We start from the raw sequence: 22,905 nt of genomic DNA, 5'->3' as shown, positions 1-22,905 counted from the left end.
ATCACACGCAGCGGTCACGTATAACACACGACTACACCGATCGGTAGACGTTTTCATGAAAGTTTCTGGTCCGTCGAGTCCTACTTGAGAGAGGCCGCATGGAGAGGGCCCAGGCCCAAAACTTCAGGCTGGGCCCAGAACTTGGAAGCAATTAAGGGTCCAACAGAATAACTCGGCCCAGATGAGTAATCTATTGCCGACTTTATGATGACATAAGCTGCTAATCCGTGGATGTAGAGACGATTTATAGGCTCACAACCACAAATATGAATTATGCACTTAATACCATTCAATCGACGAGACAAGATGTGGAAGCAGGCAATCGAAATATGTATCGTTGGCAATGGCCAATTATACTAGCTTCTCTGAAAGATAATAATCGGAGCCGCACAGAGTGTTTGTTCAATAGCATTTACCAGACAAATACAGATGAAGCCGTTGGGAACCCAAGGAGATTCCCTAATCATTGTTGCAACTTTAAGTCCACACGAGGATAAATCAAAGTTTAGGGTTCGTCTTAGATAGTCAGTCGCTCTTGCCTTGCTGCGACCCGATCTCTTGCAAGTAATGCTCTGCATCTAAAGCAGCCATGCACCCTGCAACAAATAAAAATCACAAGAGACTGAATCAAAATGTGAAAATTAAGAAGCTGAATGCCAGGAACTCAATCAACCTTAACTCACTAGTTCAACAAGTTGGGGTAAATTTCAGTAGATGGAGAGACCTCAGCTCAGAAGCACGGAATGCACCAGATTCTTTAAGAAACTAGGATCAGTGAGAAAGTTACACTTCTAAGCCAATAGATGGGATCTAGCCATATTTAACCGATATACACTAAGCAAACCAGGGGCATCTAAAAAATATCAGTAAGGTCTTGGGTCACAGATAGATTAGGCATTCACCATAAAGACGCTAATCAGTCGAGAATCATATAGTAATCAACATAGTCAAGGAAGATGCAAATTCAATACACTTGAGACGGCTTCACTGTCTACCTATTGAGAGGATGAAAGAACTCAAGATCCTCCACGTGTTCTGGGGACAGACCTCAACCTAGAACTTTCCTAGTTTGACAAGTACAGATGCAGCAAAACAGCCTTTAATTTGCATAGTTCTACCAGGTACTTGTCAGGTTACATGTCATATTCAATTACATCTTTTACTTAATTTTGTCCCACAAAACAAAAGTAAATACATGAGAGTATGTTCGGGTTTCATCAGGATGAATCAGTTGATTGATTACCACCATGAAGCAACATGAGGAGCACATTGCCGTTCTTGCCAAAAAAAATGGGAGATCGATGTAGGTCTGAAGGCTTACAAACAAAGCTATGCGCTTCGACACATCCTTTTATCAGCCTCAGTTTTCCGGTTTCCCATAAAGAAGGGACATTTTTATTTAGAAAGAAATGCTTAGAATTCAGGTTTAAGCTAGCATCATCAATTCAAAATTCAAAGGTCGAGCATATCATTGTTTTGAACGAAATATCCACTGCTAATGAGAGGGACTAGAATCGCCTTGAAGCACTAACTCTTATGTCAACTTATTTATAGCAGATTGCGGAACAAAACAACCTGATAAAGGAATAGGCATGAAAAAATTACTAACCGGTGCCAGCAGCAGTAACAGCCTGCCTATACTTCTTGTCCTGAACATCACCGGCTGCAAAAACCCCACGAACACTTGTCTGAGTTGTCCCGGGCTTGGTCACGACATACCCATCAGAATCAAGCTCCAGCTGCCCATCCAAAAACTTGGTAGCAGGCTCATGCCCAATCGCAAAGAAAAGCCCTGAAACCTTCAAATCCGAAACCTCCCCGCTCACCACATTCTTTACCTTCAGTCCCCCTAGAACCCCTCTCTCCCCATCCCCATACGCCTCCATCACAACAGAGTTCCACACGACCTCGATCTTGGGGTTACTCAGTGCCCTGCTCTGCATAATCTTCGAAGCCCTGAACGAGTCCCGCCGGTGGATGATGTACACTCTCGACCCATACTTGGTCAGGAAGTTTGCCTCTTCCATGGCTGAATCTCCACCACCGATCACCACCAATGGCCTATTCCGAAAGATTGGGGCAGCCCCGTCACAGACCGCACACGCAGATATGCCTCGGTTCCAGAAGCCGTTTGGACCTTCACCTGAGCCCGGGAAGTTGAGCCTTTTTGCAACCGCTCCAGTCGACACAATCACCGCGTCAGCAAGAACGGTTTTCGCATCGGTAAAGACCTGTAAGCTCATGAATTAGCTACTTCTTTGGTTGATTCCGCTAACAATTGCAAGATATATCGAAAATGTAAAGAAATTCTGTATAAAGTGGAAAGGACGAAACCATTGATACACTCAAAGAATCATTTTCCTTCTCAATTCGGATTCTTTTCCTTCTATTCCATGATCAAGTATCAACCTTTTGCGTCCAAGTCGATAGCATACTATACCTGGAACGGGCTCGAGGAGAAGTCCACTTTGGTGACCGTCTCGGTAAAGATCTCGGTGCCGAAGCGGGCGGACTGGGCGCGGAAACGATCTGTCAGCTCCATCCCGAGTATACCCTCGGGGAAGCCAGGGAAATTCTCGACGTCGGAGGTGGTGGTGAGCTGGCCGCCGGGGGCGATGTCGTTGGCCATCCACCCCTCGAAAAGGATGGGCTTCAGCTCCGCCCTGGCGGCATAGATGGCGGCAGTGTGGGCAGCGGGGCCGCTCCCGATGATGCAGAGGCGGGTCTTGAGGGTCTTGAGGTCGTCCATGGCGGAGGCGGCGGACTTGGAGGGGGTGGAGGTGGATAGGGTGGCGGCGGCGGTGGCGGTGGCGGTAGCGGTGGTAGCGAGGCCGATGAAGTGGCGGGCTTTTCTGAGCAGAGAGGAAATGTTAGGGCACCGATTCATCGAAATGGGGATGGGATGGATGGCGGGCTGAGAAAGGAAACGCTGTCGCTCTACGCGCCAAAACGCATCCCGCTGAGAAATCAATTGCACCAAGGAGATGATCCGAAAAATAAAAAAAAGGATATAATCTGAAAAACAACTATAAATTATAAAAATTATAAATACTAATATCAATTTAGTGTCTATCATCACAATATTTGAAAGTTCAACGAGTTCTGACTAATTTAATTCAAGACGAATTATATTGATTCAATAAGAAATAAAACTCTTACAATTATGAATTTTTTCTATTTACAAGAATCGAATTCGAAGCATTACTTAATGTTATATCAAATAATATACATTATCAAGGAGGGCAGTGCTATCAGAAATGGAATGGCATATTTATGTCCGATCAATTAAGATGAGAGGATGCATCATATTCGATCATATGACAAAACAGAAGATATATATATCTCGGTAACGTACTTTCATGCTTGGGTAATGATACAACCACAAAGAATGTACCGAGTTGCACCGAACCTGACGGGTGACGCCCCCAACAACCACACTTGTTCATGTTAATTCATCAGAGTCGGATCGCAGAGCTTCATTCATCGTCGTCGCAGTCATTCGAGGGGGGGTTCCGGATATGTATGCACCAAGGAAGTTTCTATACAGGGAATCAACAATTGGTGTTTGGGAGGGCTGAGGATGAAAGATAAATAAAAGTACAAGAAAACGGCAATGTGCATGGTGGGAGGGATGCTCAAGCTTTGTTCGATTTGCTTTTATCACAATTTCTTACGAAGCTGGGATAAGAATATTTTCTTTTTTCCAATGTACGAAATGGGATGATACTATAGTATGGCCCAACAAGAGAAGCAAAGTGGGCCTCAGAATGTTCACTCATTTCCCGTTATATGACACACGTTCGGGTACCCCGACACGTTCGATCACGCGTAGAAACTTCGCCACAGTATTGGAATACCTTCGGTCCATCCACTTTTAGTGCCGGCATGAATCATTAATTTGGATATGCGAGACACGTTATATTTATCAAGCTTAGACCGTTGATATAACATGTTTTCGTGGAAGTACTCCCCTCTCGTAGGGGTTGAGGGATTGGAAATTCGAACCTCCGCCTAGCTACCAGTCTGTTCGAGAATGAATGGACTAAATATTGTATTGTATCATCCACCTAAATGCATACGCATAACCTTAATCCCGTAAGAAATTGAATCAAAATACCAAACAATGTCACATGACACACTGGCATCTTAAATATATATAATATATAATATATAATATATAATATATAATATTTGAGTATGTAATGACCATGATGAGTTAGCAGTTTTATAATTAGAAATCCAAATGGCGCCATCATAGTGGAAGAATCACAAGTGAACTTTGATAAAGTTTGAAACATATGATTGTGTCTTTTGTACTAAAATTTCAACTCAAGTTTGTCTTTTCGCATTCTCTTTTTTTTTCCCCCCTCCTTTTTCCTTATCCTTAATTAGTCAAGTAATGGGAAAAAAATAAAAGTAAAAGAAGTTAAATAATGCAACATTTTTTTCTGATAATTCAAACGCTAGAATGTTCATCCTCAAGATTTAGCAGGTTACCTTCCCAAGACTGCTACCCCCAACGAGCAGTCATCACGTCCAGAATATAAATAATTATACTAAATTTCAACATTTCAATAAGAACTGCAATTAGAAAATTAAATGCCATAGAAGAAATTTTTGTCCTTTGTTTCGTTTTTTGCAGTTACAATATTACAAGTAAAATTCATCAGTCGTCTTTGTAGAAAAATGCTTATACCACGTCTTGACTAAAATAAACAGAAGGTTACACTGCGACTAGTTTATGTAAAACATTTTCGTTTTAAATTTTCGTTCGTATTTTTGTACGTATAGGAGACAACTTATTCTTTTCTTTTTCTCATTTTATTATCGGATTTTCAGAAAATAGATTAGAAACCAGTTTTGGATGCTAGCTTTCAATATCGAGCAAACATATTCCTTAACTTCCTCGATCCTATAGGGGGAAAAAAAAAAAAGAAATCATTTCCCATATTTTCACAGCCAAAGAATGCAATTCATTAACTTAATGGGCTTGAGAAAATATCATCTTCGACAGGTTTTAAGTAGTTTACACAAAGAAACTAATGACAAAAATTCCTATATATACCTCGATCAGAAGCACCGAAAAAAGATTTGGAGGAAAAACAAAAAAGAAATTCTATATATCAGCCTTAGGTGATGAGCTACTCTGATCCGTAGAAACCGAAGACCGCCTGATAAAATCCAAGCAATCCGCGATCGCCTCTGCGTAGAATGAGTTGGACCGTTCGAATGATCCGTACCGACAACTGGGTCGGACCACGTATGGTTCCTCGACCCCGATCATCCTCCTCCTGCTGCTATTACTGCCCATGCTATTGCTTCTCTCTATACGGCTCCTCAGTCGTCTCTGCCTCCTCCTGCTGCACAGCAACCTCAGGGCCCGAGCGCAGGAGCTTCTGAACCGTCTTAGAACCTTGAACAGGCTCAAGACTCGGGAACGCAGCCTCTGCACCGAGAACTTCCTTGGCTTGATCTTGAAGCCTCGGCACGAGGAGGAGGACGACGACGATGCTGAGGATGATGATCTCTTGTAAGGGCCGGCCACTCTATTGTATCCCATATTGTTGGTGCTCAATGGGGCGGGGAGAGAGAGAGAACTCAAACAGATCGGAATGGTCTCATTTGGGGGCGTTATAAATAAGGTTGAACGAGGACTTTTTGGAAAGACTGAGGTAATCATTAAATTGGCGAGGTGTGGGGCGAAGAATGAACTTGGAAATTGGTAGCTTTTGATGGTCTTGGATTTCTTGGCATTACTATATATATACACTCACATATAGATATATTGAGAAAGAGTATTGTGTGTAAACGGAGTATATGAATCTATATGAATCGCAAAAATATAATTCAATGGCAATGTGAATTCTCATTAAACAAAATTTTCTTAATTATAATATAAGAATTTAAAAATTATTAAAAACAATCAAAGAGGGTGAAGTGCTCTATAGCGCATGCTCTCGTCCGATAATTAAGAGATTCCAAATTCGATACTTAGGTGGAACTACCCGTCTTATTAAGAAAATATAAGTTTATATAGTTACTAGATTAATTTTTAATATGATGTACAAACTGTTGAATAATATATCCCGACCATCGCATCTAGAAGAAAACTTCAATGAAACCTAGCTAGATGGTTCAAACAAATTACTGTAAGTTAATCAACCATCAAGGTTTCAATATACTTGGTAAAATAAAAAGCAACTACGTGTATAAATAATATTATCGTGTGAACTTATCCTAAAATACCAAAGAGGATAAGCTATAAAAATACACAAAAAGCCATGAGTAGGGCCTTGGGTTTTTTTTTTTTTTTAACTTTGGGATGTGAATCCGGTAATTGATGGGTTAATGAAAATAATTAAGGAGCATACGAACAAGGAGTGGAATAATTTGAACGGCCAGGGTGGGGCCACGAGGGGGACAAAACCAAGAGAAAATGTGGGAGTATGTCGTTAATGTCAAATTAAGTGACTAAAGAAAAGACACATTGGGCACCTCTCTTAATTAAGTAGGCCATTATTAAAATTATTTATAACCACTAGTTTCAAGCTTACAATTACATAATAAATAAATATGAAATGTCTTGCATTAAGGACACAAGAGCAATGTTCATAGTCAAGCTCCTTTTGACTAAATTAGATGATTTGTAGTTGTTAGGTCCAAAGTTTTCTATAGGGGAGCTAGTCGTAGGTTTTCTCTGTATGGCATTAATTACCCAATTCATTAACAATTTTTTTCGGAACCCTTAATAATTTAATTAGGAATTCCTGCTGCCCGTTTATTTTCAAGATTAAAATCATAAAAATTTTAATTTTAACTTTAACTCAATTCACTACACAACAAAAATACACATTTTCCAAGTCAAAATTTTAACTTTGACTTTAACTCAACACACTACACAACATTTTGTCTTTTTCCACAATAAAAATCAAAACTACTTTAATTCTGAAATCAAACGCACCGCAAGTGTTTTATAGTTGGATTACATAATGCCGCGACTTCTAATGAAAAATTAATGATGAGTTAACGCAAAACGAGGATTAGAAAATGCACAAGACCCTAAGTAATTTTCTTCCTTTTGGAAAAACCGCAAAAGGTTGACGTACTTTAGGTGCAAAGTTGGGAAAATTAGCTAATCCACAAAACGATCATTTGGATCGTCTCTCGATAATATAAGCTCGGGGTTCGGTTAATGACAACGAAGCCTCGCTAGGAATTAGCTCAAGTTTCCCTGGCTCAGCCAAAGCCTGACTCTGTCAGAGCTCGAGAATGTTATTGTGCTGTGATCACACAACCAGAGCTGAGGCGGGCGGGTCCGATTCATGGACGGGCGTGTAAGGACGATATCGCCTTATATACCCATGTAATAGTATTGAATGTCAACATATACTTTCTTTCTTTTTTTTAATTATAAAGGGAGCCCAAGACTTAGTACAAAATGTTAATATATACTTTGATTAGTATTTATTTCAAGAAGTTAGGTTTTCAATTTCCTAATTGGGCTTTGTCAGGTGGAAAATAGTTTTCCAACTTAGGTTGCCTTGGAGAAGTGGAACTAAGCTAGAGAAAAGTCGGCTTAGGGCGCGGGAATTTTCTGCCGTTTATTGTCCAAACGGTTTATAAAACCTTGATTATTATTAGATTAAATTGTATCCAATAGTCATCGGGATCTCAGGAAAGGTTTCAGTAATAAACAATAGAGTTTCATGTTTCTATGGACACAAACCGATGTCTTCCGAGTAATCATAAGTCATAACTTAACAGTCTGTTTGTCTCAAAAGCAACGAAATATTGTTATAACAGCTTTTTGGAAATTTGAGTTTGAAGCAATTAAGGTCAGCTGAAAACGTTGTCTTATGTGTTACAGCCTCGAATTAGTTAGTAGGAACAGAGAGTCAGAAGACGTTGGTGATCAGCTCATCACATCATCCTCCCCCCCCCCCCCCCCCCCCCCCCCCCCCCCCCCCCCCCCCCCCCCCCTCTCCCAAATCAAGAAACCCAATTTAATGACATGAAAAATCAAAATTTGGGTAAGTGGAAGTAGGTAGCCGAATATTAGCATATGTCTAGCCGCTGTCTATGGTAAAGATAGAATAAATTTTGCACTTTCTCAACCAACATATATATGTATATATACAAACATAACTCCGTTTTCAGTGATTAATTCAAATGTTTTTTTCTTTTTCGTGCGAATTTATATATACATATATATCAGCCATCGATATCTCTGAATTTGATGGTTTGTACTACTAGAGATAGGGTTGGTCATTGGAAAATCTTATGCTATTTTGATATCGAACGAAATAGTCAGTTTGGTTTAGTATAAAAGAAAACATGGTGTGATAGGTAGTCATCCCCAACTAACGACATGCTACATTGTGGCCTGTCGAGTCATTATATGATACCCAGTCAAATGTTACATTTAGGTCGACTAGGCTACCGGAGAACGAAATCCTATCATACTTATACAGAGAGAAATTTTATCATAAGAACATATATGTATATATATATATATATATATATATATCGATCGAGCATGTCTTGCGGCTGAATGCCAGAAGAGTATATTTATTTTTCTGAGACATGCAGCGACAAGGTAACTAAAAATAATAATACACCCTTATTGCCGCCAATAAACTCTTGATAAAATGTACGTACTTCTAACAAAAACGAAAAGGAAAAAAAAGAAGAAGAAGAAATCAACTTTTATTAAGAACCCTTAATAATAAGTTGACTTCCCTTAATTTATTTTAAAAATTGTCCGAGCTCCCCACAGTGCAAGACTCTAAGACTATTTTGGATGGGTTTGTCTGTCCATTGTCTATGAATTGAGCCCTACAATGCCACATAAACGTCACGTTACACAGAGATAAACTTAAAAAAAGAAAAAAGAAAAAAGAAACTTGATCCAATGCAAGTCTCTGATTCAGACTCACATTTTCTATTTTTTATTTTATTAAAAAAAGGACACCAATTAAGAATATAGAGGAATGGGACTTCATATTTTTTATTACTCAGTAATACAGAGGAACGGGACTTAATATCCCGTGTGATACAAATTCTCCATGCGTAAATAAGAGGTGGCGGGTTCAATTATTGACATTCGTATTCTTTTATTTAATTTTTCTTAATCTTCTATTAAACTAACGAGTCTCTTCTATAATTCTCTTCTATAATTCGGGAAAAAAAAGGTCAGTATATGCAGTATGGTCCAAGTTGACTGTTGAATATCTTCTGATAGACTTTCTATACCAATTTTCTCATTATATAATAATAATAATAATAATGTGGGCAAGGTTAAAAGAGAAAATAATATATAGACTTTTTTTTTCATAATTCTGTAATACAGTGACGTACGCCCTTGACTGGTAACTCAGAGATTCTAGATTTGATATTCATGTGGAATTACTCGTATCTATTTATTAAATTTTTATATTTTATATTTTATTGTATTAAATTCATGAGTGTTTATATAAGTGAAAAATAATATATAAAGGAAGGGGCACACTCATTCTCACTCAGGATTTTCGGGTCAAAGTGTTCCGACTTCCAGACTTTTTCCTTGTTTTTAGATAGTTAGGGCAGGACATACACACATATATACATGTATATACCTACACATATATGAGGAGTACATGTACATATGTGCATATATTATAAAAATAAACGGAAAAAAAAGTTGACCCACAAATGGGGGCTAGTCCTAATACAAGAATCGTGGAGAGCTTTCCATTGCTTGATGAAATTATCATATATATGCTTACCTTTAATATCAATCTAGCAAGTCCATCGAGAAGTAACCTCGTGCAACAATCTCTCAAACATTAGCTAGGCTCGAGTGCAGCTTATATGCTAACTCCTACAATCACACTTCGAGGTGTTTGTGTACTAAAAGCTAATGGTACGTGTAATCTTAAAGAGTTTTTGTCCGGTAATTAAGTAGAGAATTGTCCATATAAAAAAATTAAAAACTTACATCCTCTGCCTCAAATATAGGTGACATGTCTTTGACCTGTTTAGAAGGTGAATCAACCGATGATAATTGAATTTGAAATTTTTTTGATCTCCGAGCTACGCCCCTATCTTGGGTAAATACCAGTTTAGAAATCCGGAAATTTTGAAGATATATTATTTTTGGTGCACTCTCACAAATCTCGGGCTTTTTCATCGGGCGGGCCTTTGGAGAACCAAACATCGGGCCCAACCTCAGTGAAATCGGGCCAAACTCGGCCCGTTTCGGCCCGTCATGAGCTCGCTTAATTATCATTCGCTTCTGTGCCTCGTCTGCGTACGAGAGAGACACAGAGAGAGAGAGAGAGAGAGGTGGAAGAAGAAGCTGGCGGGACTTGCAGCATATCTTCCACCATTTCCATGACTGCTTCATCCCCTGACGTATACAGATCCATTCATTCATTTCCATATACGACCGTATACCACTTGTAGGCACGCTTACTATCTATATATGTGCGCGCGCGCGCGTGTGTATACATACATACATATATATATATATATTGCAGAATCCACCGCAAGATTTTCACTTTTGAATCAAGAAGGTGAAAGACCCATCTTCTTCCTTCAGCTCCAGCAGCTACTGCGACCGCCGCGTCAGGCCATGACCGCCTTCCTGGGCAGATTGAATTGAGTAATCAAGAAACATGTCGGCACCCCCGTCACCAAATCCCCCTCCTCCTCCTTCCCCTTCAACCAATGGGGAATCCCAATCCGAGCTCAAATCCCAGTCCCCGCATCCGCCCATCTCGTGGCCGGCGGGCGACCCGCTATCCCTCGAATGGGTGCAGGACTTGATGTCGAAGCTCGACTGGGCATCGAGGAACCTCGCCCCGTCCGAGCTCCCGACCGTGCTACCCGTCCAGGTCTTCGATCGGTTGGTCCTGGTGGGGTCCAAGATCTTGCACAAGGAGCCCAATTGCGTGAGGATCGACGGGGGAAGTAAGGTTGTGGTGGTGGGGGATGTTCATGGGCAGCTCCATGATGTCCTGTTCCTGTTGAAGGATGCCGGGTTCCCCGGTGATGAGAGGTTGTTTGTGTTCAATGGGGATTACGTTGACAGAGGAGCTTGGGGCTTGGAGACCTTCTTGCTCTTGTTGGCTTGGAAGGTAAACGTTCTTCCTTTGAACTGCTGATTTCATTCTAATGCTAGTCCATCATTATCTTCCGGTTATCATGAAGAATCAGTTCAGTGGAGTATGCGTTTTGATCTCGTCTTTCTTGGGTCAACGGAGTCTGGTCAAGTTTCGTGTAGATCAGTATCCTAATTCATGTACTCGTACGTGTAGATTCTGCGTAGAAAGGGGTTAAATTGGTACCCGTATTGAGTTTCCTTTGTCAGCTGGAGTTCATCTATGTATTTACTATCACGGGTTGCTCGCATTATCGGATTGAGTTTATCAGTGGTGGTTCGAAATGGTAAAAGCACGAATTTGCTGTTCTTGTTAATGCTTCTTTGTGATAACTTAACTTAGTACGACATCGAGAAATTTACTTATCACTTTAATCGTTCTAGTTGCATGTGGTTTGGATACTGTGCCCCGGTTCTTTTATTCCTAACAAATAGAAGCGTCGCTACGCTGCGGTGGTTACTAGCATGGGACAGAAAACAAGAAAGCTGGCCAGAAGTTTGTCTGAAATTGGCCACGTATAGTTTTCACAACAAAGTCCTAAGGATAAAGCATGAATATGTCCATAGATTTACCTGTCCTGTTTTGATATGACCATGGCAGAGGAAGTTAACGTGAGATAGCAAAAGATTTTCTTGTGAAGTTTATATGTTACCTTCTGAAGATTGCGATTGCTCTATCCAATCAGACATAGTATCCTGGGATTAACAGCAGTTGCAATGTCCTCAAAATCTTACTTTTACTCTAGTACCATGTTCTTCAATATCTTTTCCATTTTCATCAGCTTCTCTCATGAATATTGCTCTTTATCATAGCAATAGCATTTGCTGTTTCTGTCTGGACTCTTTTTTATAAGCATATGTTTTGAATTAGACCTACATCTTTCTAACAAGTTTTTGTTGTTTGCTAGGTTTTTATGCCAGAAAGAGTCTATCTTCTCCGGGGAAACCATGAATCAAAATACTGCACATCAGTTTATGGTTTCGAGAAAGAAGTTATGACAAAATATGGGGATAGCGGAAAGCACGTGTACCGAAAATGTCTTGGGTGCTTCGAGGGTCTTCCTTTAGCCTCCATAATTGGAGGGCGAGTTTTTACGGCACATGGAGGGCTCTTTCGCTGCATTCCAGTCACGCCTTCGAAGAGGTCAAAGGGGAAGAAGAACCGTCGGATAGTTCTAAATCCTGACTCGAGTTCTGCTCTATCTCTTGGCTCATTGGAAGAATTATCTAAAGCAAGGAGATCGGTTCTCGACCCCCCTTGGGAAGGCTTGAATCTGATTCCTGGGGATGTATTGTGGTCTGATCCTTCTATGAAACCCGGGCTTTCCCCTAATAAAGAGAGGGGCATTGGGCTGTTGTGGGGTCCTGACTGTACAGAGGAATTTTTGAAGCAATATCAATTAAAGGTGATTGTTTTTTTTAATTTTATCAATATATGTTAATTTCTCAATCTGCCGTTACTTGCTAGTTAATATTCAAATGGATTGATTGTACTGCACTGAATGGGACACTTGATTTACTGTAGGATTTTAAAGATTTATTACATTAGAAAAACTCATGGATTCTTTTCAAGGACACGATTATGCTGCTGTTTGCCATAGCATTATTTCTTTTGGAAGTTATCGTGTGTCTTTGAAAGTACGGAAGCCTTGGCACATAATGACAGTTTACTGAATATCAGGAATTACTGGAAGATTTGCACTGCAAAATGATTTGATTGTTGCTTATGTTACTCTCCCCGATGTGAATCTTTTTTCTTTTTTTTTTTGGATGTATGTGCATTATTTGGCCTCCGTCTGATATTGAGGCTATTCTTGGCCACATTTTTTTCTTGTTATTTTGGCCCTCCCAGTTAATTATTAGATCACATGAAGGGCCTGATGCAAGGGAAAAGAGACCTGGCCTTGCTGGGATGGACCATGGTTACACCATAGATCATGTTGTGGAGTCAGGAAAGCTCATTACTCTCTTCAGTGCTCCCGATTATCCTCAATTTCAGGTAATTCCCTCTCGATTTTACACCATCTCTTCTACAAATGCTATGTACTCTCTGGCATTCTTGCAACGAGGAATAATAGTGGGGCGGTTTCGTGGATTTTGTGCCACTATTGATCTATCATATGATTTATTATTGTTTCCCTTTAGGCTACAGAAGAAAGGTACAATAACAAAGGAGCATACATTGTCTTGGAACCTCCAGATTTTGATAACCCAGAGTTTCACAGTTTCAGTGCTGTCACTCCAAGACCAAAGGTATGTGGTCACTCACTGTCCTTCCCCTTAAAAGCGTTAACGATAGAAGGCAACAAATTTTCCTTTCATACGGCATGAGATCCAACTGTTGCTGAGTTATCTGGCATGCATAAGATATTCGTTTGTCGAATGCTTTGTATGATGTGATCTTTAGGTGGTGCTCGATTCTTAGATTCTCTAGTCTTATTCAACACAACGAATCGTTTCCTAATTTTTCTCACCAGTATAATGACATTCATCATACTTGATATGCAGGCTAATCCCTATTACGATTTCGAGGAGGTAATTGATTCCGACGAGGAACTTGATCTGGCAGCGATGTCCTCCGCCTCCTAGAGTCTCGGAAACCAACTACCAGGCCTCCATCCAGTGTTTTTTTTTTTTTAACTTTTCAAGCTTATATCTGTGCATTCATTCTATCCAGCCGATCGGACTGTAATTTCTTGCGCAAGCTATGCCCCGAGCATTGGGGTATCTGTAGAACAACGAGATCCTTCTGCTGTCCATACAGGGAATGTCACAGTGATTCTTTTTGAGATCAGTAAGAAAGTACGGTTCAGGCAGATTCCAAACCTGGACGCACTCTTTCTGGCAAAATTTCAAACTTCTTGACAGTTCAGTCTGTAGACGCTGTTCTCCCATTCTGGCATATCGAACGTGATGGTAGGATCGCCGATTTCCTCATTACCAGGAACACGCTGGGAATGCCAACACTCCATATAGCTCGTATAGCAGTATCCTGCGGCCGTTGCAAGAACCATAAGAGCTACTCAACAGTATTATATCGGGAATGACGTGATGAATATGCTTGGGCTTTTGCCATTCGAAATATGCGTACCCCGCTCAATCCAATTCTGGCGGCATTGACCTCTTCCCTACTGATGAATGTCGATCAACCGCACTCATGTGCCCTTGTGGACATGCGTTTGTTCGATGTCCCGACTTCGAGCTTCTTTGAACTTGATTGCATACGTAGCTATAAGCATCATCGGATAAGCCTAGAAATGCAACAGATCGGTCTTCTTAGATCCTTTGCTCGTAGACGAACCTTCTTAAACACCTGTACATTGTCACCTGTTACACATTGCCCATCTCCCATTTCCACGACTAATATTAGCATTTGGCACGTTTTTCATAGTTAAATTCCACTAATGCAAACCAACCGAAAAAACATTTGCATGCACGTACGTCAATAGGGTTTGGTCACGACTCAGACCGCACATATCAGACCAACCTGTCGCTTCTTCCTCCGAAATTCTGAAGTCATGCATTTCTTTAATGGAGAAAGTGACCGCTAAGAGAGTTTTTCTCTTTAGGTCGATCCGGCTCGAATTAAATTAGTCGATGATCATTGAGCTTCTAGATATCACGGTACGCACCGATAAAATTATCCATTACCTCAATTAATAATGCCTAAAAAGCTTTATTATGACTTCACGTAGTCGTAATATCAATTTAGACGTGTCTGATATCTTAAATTGACGAAAATGCATACTAGAATTGGTATACCATCATTTGTACCCATTTCCGGTCATTTCACGATTTGGAGCTCCAATTCATTAACACGGTTAACCTACTCCATCATGTATACACGTACCTCCCCGTTAAAAATTTCTCGCGGACTTCATCAATCGTGCAATTTTACACATCGAATGTTTCGAGATAAATCAAAAGAATCGGATTACCGCAGCCTTTTGGATGGGAAGGTCTCATGCACAGTTACTTTAAAAATGGTTGCACCATGCATCAAGTAAGTTGCTTAAAATTGTAGTAAAATGTACATGTTTTTTACGCAATATACACGTATTTGAAGGAGTTAATTGGGTAAACCACTTAGATTTTTAATAAATTACTTATTTTTTAAATGAATTATATAAAATTGGAAGAATTTTTTTTTTAAAAAAACTTTATTTGATTCACCCAAGAAAAATTCAAAAAAAAAACTTCCTTGAACTTTTTTTTCCCTAGGTGTGTAAGTATGACCCGATATGTGAAAGTCCAACCGGTCCGACTAACTAAACAATTATTTGAACCTTTACAAATATATTTGAATGTATCATGGCATTATTTTTGGCGATTTCACCCACATGGCATTATTTTTGGCGATTTCGCCTAGAATTTCCCCCTTCGGATCCATTTATTACTCGTGCTTTAATGGCAGCAGGCAGGCAGAGACACGGAGGGAGACAGAGACGACGAGGATGGAGCGGTTTTGTGGGGTCCAATGTCGCACACGGCGGAGACCATCGGATGCTTCCCACTGGATAATCAACAGTCATTCAAACTCCCGTGCCGACGTACAGATAATAGTGGGACTTTCCTTCCCCTTTCCCTCCATCCTCTCAAGAAGAAGGAAAGAATTGATTGTCCCCATCTGGAAGAAAAAGGATCCGACCTCATTACTTTTTCATCACCTGGCTCGGGTTCGAAACTAAAAAGCTTTTGAACAAATCGGGATGCCACTGTAATCGAAAAACACACGGCGTTGTATCGAACGGCTGCTCGCCCGAGCAGGTATATTGATGCTTTTCTTTCCTTTTCTGGGGTGGACGTGAACGGTGGATTTGATGATGTGGTTCAGCTTTTCGGGTTGGACGTGAAGGTTGGATATGGACAGGACAGGACAAGATACCGTTTTAAGTTTAATGATGTCTTAATCATTAAGGGCGGCTTTGCCCATAACAAATCGATACTAAGATCTGACGATATAATTTGATGTGTGGTCAGATGAAGACAGAGGCAGCGACAGTGTCCTAATCCAAATCCAATACGTCTCTTGGGCCTATCTCTCTATTCATTTCTTCGGTCGTAAGTCCCATTCAGTCCATCATCCTGTGCGCTTGTTCCAAGGTTCGTGAGAGCTGCATATATTGGCTAAGTTTGTTTCTTGTTTCATCGAGAGCAGATTGTTCGTGAAAGAGCAGGTGGAGGCGTGATTCCTCGGACTTCGGAGTCGTTTTATCGTGATATACCAAAGTATGTCTACACTACACCATTCTTTCATGTTCTGCATTCGGGTTGATGAAGATGAATATAGCTGTTCGACGGTTCTGGGTGACGAGTCTCATAGTCTTGTGTTTGTTGCTGTCCTGACATTTTGTGCGCTTGAAAATGTTGAGCTAATGCCTTAGCTTCTTGAACAAACATTCGGGGATGGGCGAGCTTCATTATGCTTTGCTCACTAAAATATTCGTTTTCCTCACTTTTCTTGAAAGTTCTTGCAAGTGGTGCAGCTCGTGTGGTTGCTTTTTGAATTCCTTTCGGCTTATATTACTTTCTAATCGTTAGTAAAGAAGTGCAGAGAACCTTTGCCTTTGGGAATAAGACCTTTCGGTTCGGTCTGCCTTTAACATTGTACAGTTCCATTGCTCACCAATAGTTCTGGATCATACCAATGACATATCGGCTCCTGCGTTTACCTCTCTTTATTCTGTGAAGGACCGGAGAATCTTGGAAGGCCCGAAACGTTGCAGGGATGGGCTTTTTGGATCTCTTCGTAGTGGCTTCTATGCCCGTCCTCAAAGTGCTCCTCATCACAGCACTTGGGTTATACCTCGCCCTCGATCATGTCGATGTCATGGGTGAGGCCACGAGAAAGCAAATGAATCGAGTAAGTCAGTCATTCGTTCTTGTCCCCTGAAACCAAGAGCGGACACAACATATGCTCACGAAATGCAATTTCTTTGGGATCCATTATCAGCTAGTATATCTCGTGTTCAATCCGGCACTGGTGGCCAGCAATCTCGCCAATACAATTACTTCGGAGAGCATCCTTCTCTTGTGAGTTTCGTTTTCATAGACGTGATGAATCTTAACCATTTATCTTTGTTCAATACAGAAATTCCCATTCCTCATTACAGTTCGGGAATGAGTTTTGTTTTAACTCGTGTAGGTGGTTTATGCCGATCAACATCCTTCTCACATTTGTTATCGGCTCCGCATTGGGATGGATACTCATAAAAGTGACACGAGCACCGCGGCATCTAAAAGGCCTCATTTTGGGCTGCTGTGCTGCAGGTGACTTTTTTTTCCCTGTAATTCGCATTTTTCAAGTCAAGAGTTCAAGCGAATAGGAAAACTTGCCCACTCAAGTTCCTCTTTTGTTTGATTTTTGAACAGGAAATTTGGGTAATCTGCCGTTAATTATCGTCCCGGCAGTGTGCAAAGAAAAGGGAAGTCCATTCGGAGACCCAGATGTTTGCCAGACATATGGACTGGCTTATGCTTCACTATCCATGGCGGTACAGTCTATGATTCCAGCATTTAAAAAGGATCCTCATCAAAATTTTCTCATGTTATGTGAGAAGTGATTCGTTCTTCCCGTTCTTCAGATTGGAGCCATATACTTGTGGTCATATGTTTACAACATCGTCCGGATCTCCTCGAACAAAGTCAGCAGTGAAGTGAAGACAGAAGAGTCAATTGAGGATGCGAAATCTGCCTTTGAGACACACAAGTCAGCTCAAGAGCACACGCAACCGCTTCTTTCTCTGGATAAAGATGCTTCGTATGACCTGATGCTTCCTTCAACCATTTCCAAGGCCAATGGACAGGTTTCTTCCACCTCCTCAAAGTAAACAAACCATATGTGAACTCTGTGATTTCTACTTCAGTTTCATTTCACTGAAACTCTATAATATAAAGCACAGGGAGCCCGGAATCATAAATCCGACAATTTGGGATTTACCAAGGTTTCCTGGTGGCAGGTTACATTGTGGCACAAGGTAAAGCAATGCATGGCAACGATTGCAGGAAAGATTAATCTGGGATCTATGTTGACGCCGTCGACTTCTGGAGCGGTAATTTCTTTCTTCCATCTTTACATGAGTAGTTCGAAAATCTTATAGTATGGATGGGCTACGTTTGTCATCTTTCGAAGTGGCCTAACTTTTTGGATAAGGCTATATATTTGATGTTATGCAGATGGTTGGATTTGCGATTGGCTTAGTGCCTTTCATACGGCATCTGATGATAGGTACTGGTGCTCCTCTGCGCGTCTTTGAAGACACCGCTTCTTTGCTCGGGTAATTACATCAGATCCCTGGCTTCCTATTCTCTGCAGGTTGCCTTCGTTTGCGGTCACCTTTCGACTGATCCATTGCGGGCTCATTGGATAATCTTGCCAGAAATATGATTGCTTTCTACATCATTTTAATCGACCTGTTTCTAATGTGCAACGTCGGCATCAGTCTCTAATTTCTCTCTTTTTGTATAATTGGTCAGTGGCGCAGCTATCCCTTGTGTTACACTAATAATGGGAGGCAACCTTCTTCGAGGTAACGAAGAATTAATCGTAATCCAACACAGGAAACTTAGATGGTCCGATACCCGGATGTCCTAAATCTTGTTCTACATGCATTCAGGAATGAGAGGGTCGGGTATGCAGCTGTCTCTGATCGTTGGAGTCCTAGCAGTCCGCTACATACTCCTGCCTCTTTTCGGGATAGCTATCGTGAAAGGCGCCCTTTATCTCGGCCTAATTCACTTCGATCCGCTCTATATGTTCATCTTGCTACTGCAATTCGCACTTCCTCCGGCGATGAACATCGGTATGGATTTTTCCATAATAAAGATCCAATTAACTTTTTGAACCTAGTTATGTATGTCAGCGTAAACATACATTCTTCATATAATACGCCTTCATGATGGCGGTTCATTTCCCTTGTTGAACATTGGCCTGCAGGCACCATAACGCAGCTGTTCGGAGCAGGGGAGAGCGAATGCTCGGTTGTTATGCTGTGGACTTATGCCTTGGCTTCAGTAGCACTCACCCTATGGTCGACCTTCTTCATGTGGCTTGTGTCTTGAACCGAGCACCCGATACCAGAATATCCGCATTCTTTTGAGGGATTTTGCCCACAGTACAATTTTGATTAGTTCTCCTGAGGATACTGACAGTAGATGCATTGATATTCAATCATTGATCAGCTGTGAAATATTCGGGAATATTTTTGTGTTCGAGGAACACGACATCGTCTAGCATATAATTGTCTGACTCCTCTTCCTTTCTAATTGTTGGCTTTATCGGTTCGACAGCTCAGGAGATACTTAATCCGAGAAAATATTGAAGGCATTTATTAACTCGCATCGAGGTATCTAAGTAAAACTAATAAGTTCGATTGTGTAAACAAATGGACCATTTTGGTCAACTTCCAACATTCTGATCACCCCCGATAGAAGTTCAATCCCGTGTTTCACACGATCAGAGTGGCTGATTACTGTCTTCAATCTGAAGCACGGTATCTGCAGACCAGAGTCTCTTAGAGATCTGGGTGTTTGGCATTCAAGCTCCAGTACTGAAGCTTTCACAAAATCCTCAGTTCGAGATCACTGTACCCAACTCGTGATTTGTGCCTCTCAAAGAGGTCACCCAGTGCCTGAACGAACTGACCATGCACTTCATTTACCTAAAGAAAAAAGACGAACAAATATGAATTGAGCATAGAACATATAATTGTAACTGGGTACAAAAACACAAATAAGCGTGCAACGTCATTGATACTGGGCTTCTAATTCATCCAGCTATACAATATACCCGTAATATATCAACTTAGCGTAGGATCGAAAAGTGCACTGTGTGATAAACATTGAAAGTTGTTCTTGGCGGCAAGTTCAGATCAGTGCCCAACTGGATTACTCCTGAGACCAAAAGAGGGGGGAAGAAATTTAATGGAAAGCCTGAATCTACCTCTTCCATGGTGGGTTTTTTGTTTCTCTTCACCTCTATTGGTCTCCCAACCACCACATGTATCGGATGTTGGCAGGGTAAAGGAGAACTGTAAATTACGGAAAGAAGAGACAAACACTAATATGATATTGTGTTTAGAGAAAGGAGAGGTTCATAAAAGCAAAATATGGGCAGTTCACCAAAAAAAAAATTGTGGAAGAAGAATCAGATATACCCGAAGATTCCCCAGAAGAAAATTGGGGTGAACCTAATAGCTCTAGAGAGCTGCAAATACAGCTTCCCGCGTGGCTTCCACCACTTATATGCATTCGACTGCAAGACGATGCCACAAAAAGAAGCAAAAGGGTAAAACAGATCACTTATCCCCCAATCAAAAAGAAATCACGTTAACTATTAAGACTTAGCAAAGGCAAAAAGGATAATGAGATATTGAAACAGTACTTGACCATAGCAGAAAACTGGAACCAGGGGTCGGCCCATCTCCATGGCAACACGAACAAATCCTCTTCTTGAATTAAGGAATGCAATCTACAGGAGGAAGCAGTTCCATTACACTTTGTCATTCATATTATTCAGTCACGGAGACATCTAACAGACAGCTATTTAGCAAATTTGAGAGCTAAGTCATAAGTAAGAAATAGAGATATAGGCATTCAATTGAGTATCCTTTTCTCTATTATATCATAAACAGGGGAAGGATTCGAGAGAATTACAAACCTCCCTGCCCCGCTCCATGTGGAAGGTCTCTTGCACGCCACCGGGCACAATTACGCAGCTATAGCCAGCGTTCAAGAGGGAAATGAAGTTTTTCTTAGTTGCAGGAGTCAGACCCAACCATGTCCATATGTGCCTCAGAAATGGCGTAAAGAACACCTAATCATCTTCCTGGAAGTCATTAAGAGGACATGATGGGTACATAGAAAGAGCTTAGCAATGATATTGTCTTACAGCACTACTAGCCAGAACTTTGATCTTCTGGAGGGGCATAAAGCCAGTGAGGTCAGCAAGTGCAACAACACCGATTGGTAAGACAGAGTGTGGTTCGTACCCAAAGACTGCAAAGACATGCACTACGATTTTAAAACTAGCAAAATAAATGAAGAGCCAAAATAAGATACACAAAGCATAGAGAAAGGAGAAACATGAGAACGCCACAAAGAAAAATCGGGCAATCGATCACTGTAATCCTCATGCAGAGAAATAATAGCACAACAACAATGCCATCAGTGTTCACTTCATTGTGTAGAATGCAGATGTTCATGAAGATGAATCACGCCGAGACTCTTATCAGTCAATTGCAAGACCCTAAAGGAATCTATTGAAACTCGAAAAGCTCTATGTATCCAAGTAATTCCGGCTACTGGTTTCATGATAGGACGGAGGCATCTAAAATTAATAGCCATATCACCAGAGCATTCCCGTAGTGTGCCTTAAAATCGGAATAACAAAAGCATAAGGCCCCTACCATAAGTCTACTGATTTTCAGGGGGAGCAAAATGCAAATCATGCTAGTGGCTTAGATATAGTTCTAAAGATGATCAGTCAAAATACATTCCAACTTTCCTAAAAATATCAACCCATGCTATTGATTATGACATTGAGAACTGAAACTGACCATAAGCAGTGTTAGGATCAAAGGCATCTATGTCCTCCACGTGCAGAGAAACTGGAAAATAACTGCAAGCATGTCGGCATATGTACCTGGAGGAAAAAAGAAACGCGCATATCAGCACCGATTCAAGCATTCTTTCAACAAAAAGTTATGAACTTACCCGGACAATTTTCGGCCTATTTTGCTTCTATCATCAATTGGGATGACCATGAAGACCACAAGCAATCCGAACACCCTGACCAAACAATTCCCACAAAAGAAGATAGACAAGAACACCCAAATGAGTTAGCTTGGTTGCTGATGTCAATGCAGGTTGAACCAACTCAGAGAGAGGAAGCAAAAACAACTAACGGAGAGGGAGAGAGGGTGAGGAAGGGGAACTAACAAGAGGGTCTTGGAGGGAGATAGGAAGACGAAAGCGAAAATGACAAGGGCCACGTTGAAATGAATGGCACCCAGCCAAATCCCCAGAGCAACCATCGTGTGGAATATGTTGGATGAAGGGAACTCTTCCTTCCCATTGAACACGCTCATCGTCGTCTTCCTCGAATCTTGCTGATCTTCCCGATGCCGGTTCTTGATTCCCTCCCCCAAATCCAATGCCATCAGACAATCAACTCAAAACCCAGGTGAACTTTCCCTCGTGGCACTGTCTGGTACTGGTCTACAACCAGAAAGGGAAGAGGTTGAGCTCGAAAGGTCTCCTATTTGATGTAAACACATGAAAAGGTCCCATTTTTATTCAATGTCTGTTGGCATTGCCACCTGTTGTGTTGTCAGGCTTTCTTCCTTTTTCCTTTCTTTTTCTCAAGCTCGTCACGATTATCTTAGCGACTCACATGCTCACGTTGCGGGACGCAGATGAGATCGCCCAATGTTCTATTGGTGATGATGATGAAATGAACAATAAAATAGAATATAGGGGAAGAATGAAGATGGAAGGCAAGAACAGCGGAGGGCTCTGACTCTGATAATGGCGGGTCTCTGCACTGCAATATACTCATGAGAATCCTCTGCTGATGGATTGTCTCACTCGCTCAACGGAGACTGACGCCATTTTCGGAGCTGCGTATGGCTTCCCCCACGTGTCTTGCGTCCCTGTCGGATAGTTGGTGCTGTCTTTAGAATATGCCAAGTTCGAATTCGGTTTTGTCGTTTAGGACCGGTTTATCCCAATTTCGACCGGACATCACCGGCCAAGGCGACTCGCCG

The 22,905-nt window shown here is 41.1% G+C and overlaps 4 protein-coding genes across 8 annotated transcripts; 2 read left to right on the top strand and 2 right to left on the bottom strand.

Annotated features, from left to right (window-relative positions):
- Positions 1-309: 309 nt before the first annotated feature.
- LOC116199998 (thioredoxin reductase 1, mitochondrial-like) lies at positions 310-3,586 on the bottom strand. 2 transcript variants are annotated; one of them, XM_031530635.1, is made up of 4 exons: positions 3,410-3,586; positions 2,441-2,959; positions 1,610-2,231; positions 310-596 (listed from the first exon to the last, which is right to left on the bottom strand). In XM_031530635.1, exons 2-4 carry the CDS (start codon positions 2,885-2,887, stop codon positions 526-528), a joined length of 1,140 nt encoding a protein of 379 aa, XP_031386495.1. In that variant the 5' UTR covers positions 2,888-2,959; positions 3,410-3,586; the 3' UTR covers positions 310-525. The 2 variants fall into 2 exon arrangements, with proteins under 2 accessions (XP_031386495.1, XP_031386494.1); XM_031530634.1 differs by lacking the exon at positions 3,410-3,586 and adding an exon at positions 3,356-3,376.
- Positions 3,587-10,290: 6,704 nt separating this feature from the next.
- LOC116201536 (serine/threonine-protein phosphatase 7) lies at positions 10,291-13,990 on the top strand. Its single transcript, XM_031532799.1, has 5 exons — positions 10,291-11,117; positions 12,049-12,546; positions 12,993-13,139; positions 13,286-13,393; positions 13,649-13,990. The coding sequence occupies exons 1-5, from the start codon at positions 10,656-10,658 to the stop codon at positions 13,727-13,729; spliced, it is 1,296 nt and encodes a 431-aa protein (XP_031388659.1). The 5' UTR covers positions 10,291-10,655; the 3' UTR covers positions 13,730-13,990.
- A 1,718-nt stretch (positions 13,991-15,708) lies between these two features.
- On the top strand, positions 15,709-19,405 carry LOC116201625 (protein PIN-LIKES 3-like). Its single transcript, XM_031532912.1, has 13 exons — positions 15,709-15,907; positions 16,121-16,201; positions 16,299-16,369; positions 16,832-17,003; positions 17,094-17,173; positions 17,286-17,410; positions 17,513-17,634; positions 17,725-17,946; positions 18,100-18,192; positions 18,317-18,417; positions 18,617-18,669; positions 18,757-18,942; positions 19,077-19,405. Exons 4-13 carry the CDS (start codon positions 16,869-16,871, stop codon positions 19,199-19,201), a joined length of 1,242 nt encoding a protein of 413 aa, XP_031388772.1. The 5' UTR covers positions 15,709-15,907; positions 16,121-16,201; positions 16,299-16,369; positions 16,832-16,868; the 3' UTR covers positions 19,202-19,405.
- A 40-nt stretch (positions 19,406-19,445) lies between these two features.
- Positions 19,446-22,792, bottom strand: LOC116201626 (diacylglycerol O-acyltransferase 2D). 4 transcript variants are annotated; one of them, XM_031532916.1, is made up of 10 exons: positions 22,660-22,792; positions 22,079-22,357; positions 21,854-21,928; positions 21,697-21,782; positions 21,030-21,136; positions 20,799-20,954; positions 20,523-20,609; positions 20,296-20,393; positions 20,082-20,169; positions 19,446-19,800 (listed from the first exon to the last, which is right to left on the bottom strand). In XM_031532916.1, the coding sequence occupies exons 2-10, from the start codon at positions 22,297-22,299 to the stop codon at positions 19,699-19,701; spliced, it is 1,020 nt and encodes a 339-aa protein (XP_031388776.1). In that variant the 5' UTR covers positions 22,300-22,357; positions 22,660-22,792; the 3' UTR covers positions 19,446-19,698. The 4 variants fall into 4 exon arrangements, with proteins under 4 accessions (XP_031388776.1, XP_031388775.1, XP_031388774.1 ...); XM_031532915.1 differs by lacking the exon at positions 22,660-22,792 and adding an exon at positions 22,459-22,651; XM_031532914.1 differs by lacking the exon at positions 22,660-22,792 and having other exon boundaries at positions 22,079-22,651.
- Positions 22,793-22,905: the final 113 nt, after the last annotated feature.

This window comes from Punica granatum, chromosome 3, assembly GCF_007655135.1.
Source record: "Punica granatum isolate Tunisia-2019 chromosome 3, ASM765513v2, whole genome shotgun sequence".
NCBI classification, from domain to species: Eukaryota; Viridiplantae; Streptophyta; class Magnoliopsida; order Myrtales; family Lythraceae; genus Punica; species Punica granatum.
Note: the sequence above shows the minus strand (reverse complement) of the source record. Positions and strands in the feature narration are given on the sequence as shown.

Excerpts from the sequence above, each read along its gene's own strand:
- LOC116199998 (XM_031530634.1), bottom strand. Across the intron at positions 2,232-2,440 it reads TCTCCTCGAGCCCGTTCCAG|GTCTTTACCGATGCGAAAAC; the intron begins GTATAGTATGCT and ends ATGAGCTTACAG. Across the intron at positions 597-1,609 it reads TGTTACTGCTGCTGGCACCG|GGTGCATGGCTGCTTTAGAT; the intron begins GTTAGTAATTTT and ends TATTTGTTGCAG.
- LOC116201536 (XM_031532799.1), top strand. The coding sequence starts at position 10,656 with ATGTCGGCACCCCCGTCACCAAATCCCCCTCCTCCTCCTTCCCCTTCA. Across the intron at positions 11,118-12,048 it reads TGCTCTTGTTGGCTTGGAAG|GTTTTTATGCCAGAAAGAGT; the intron begins GTAAACGTTCTT and ends GTTGTTTGCTAG. Across the intron at positions 12,547-12,992 it reads TGAAGCAATATCAATTAAAG|TTAATTATTAGATCACATGA; the intron begins GTGATTGTTTTT and ends TGGCCCTCCCAG.
- LOC116201625 (XM_031532912.1), top strand. The coding sequence starts at position 16,869 with ATGGGCTTTTTGGATCTCTTCGTAGTGGCTTCTATGCCCGTCCTCAAA. Across the intron at positions 17,004-17,093 it reads CGAGAAAGCAAATGAATCGA|CTAGTATATCTCGTGTTCAA; the intron begins GTAAGTCAGTCA and ends ATCCATTATCAG. Across the intron at positions 17,947-18,099 it reads TTTCCAAGGCCAATGGACAG|GTTACATTGTGGCACAAGGT; the intron begins GTTTCTTCCACC and ends TCCTGGTGGCAG.
- LOC116201626 (XM_031532916.1), bottom strand. The coding sequence starts at position 22,299 with ATGGCATTGGATTTGGGGGAGGGAATCAAGAACCGGCATCGGGAAGAT. Across the intron at positions 21,929-22,078 it reads TCTCCCTCCAAGACCCTCTT|GGTGTTCGGATTGCTTGTGG; the intron begins GTTAGTTCCCCT and ends TTGTTTGGTCAG. Across the intron at positions 20,955-21,029 it reads AAGTTCTGGCTAGTAGTGCT|GTGTTCTTTACGCCATTTCT; the intron begins GTAAGACAATAT and ends GAAGATGATTAG.